Source organism: Corvus brachyrhynchos, unplaced genomic scaffold (assembly GCF_000691975.1).
Source record: "Corvus brachyrhynchos isolate BGI_N302 unplaced genomic scaffold, ASM69197v1 scaffold193, whole genome shotgun sequence".
NCBI classification, from domain to species: Eukaryota; Metazoa; Chordata; class Aves; order Passeriformes; family Corvidae; genus Corvus; species Corvus brachyrhynchos.
The window spans coordinates 239,859-240,230 of NW_008237087.1; the positions used below are offsets into that span (position 1 = coordinate 239,859).

The following is a 372-nucleotide window of genomic DNA, read 5'->3' on the forward strand; positions in this document are numbered from 1 at the left end:
GCCGTCCTCACTGCTCTGCAGCCGTTCTCTCCGTCCCTGTCCCCATCCCCACCCCACAGCCAGCGTCTCTCCCCCCCCATCCCAGGGGTGTCTCTGTCCCCATCCCGGGGGTCCCCCCCTCGCAGCCCCCCTCAGATCTCCTCCAGGAAGTCCACAGGGAACAGCCCCACTTTGCGGCCGGTGAAGACTTTGACGTAACCGTTCACCTCCTCCCCCTTCTGCACCACGATCTACAGGCGAGAGGGGGTCGGGTGAGACCCCCGGGACCCCCCAGAGCGGGGGGAACCCCAGGTGTGGAGGGGTCGGGGCAGAGCAGGTCTCACCCAAGGGGCTGGGGGAGGTGGGAAGGGGGGGGGAGGGTGATGTTGGTTG

General features: G+C 68.3%; 1 protein-coding gene across 1 annotated transcript in view; it reads right to left on the reverse strand.

Moving 5' to 3' along the window:
- Positions 1 to 79: 79 nt before the first annotated feature.
- Positions 80 to 372, reverse strand: part of STAC3 (SH3 and cysteine rich domain 3) — a 4,339-nt gene continuing 4,046 nt past the window's right edge. The window contains exon 10 of the mRNA XM_017728670.1: positions 80 to 230. Within this exon, the coding sequence (XP_017584159.1) occupies positions 132 to 230 (99 nt within the window). The 3' untranslated portion in view covers positions 80 to 131. The remainder of the gene's footprint in view (positions 231 to 372) is intronic.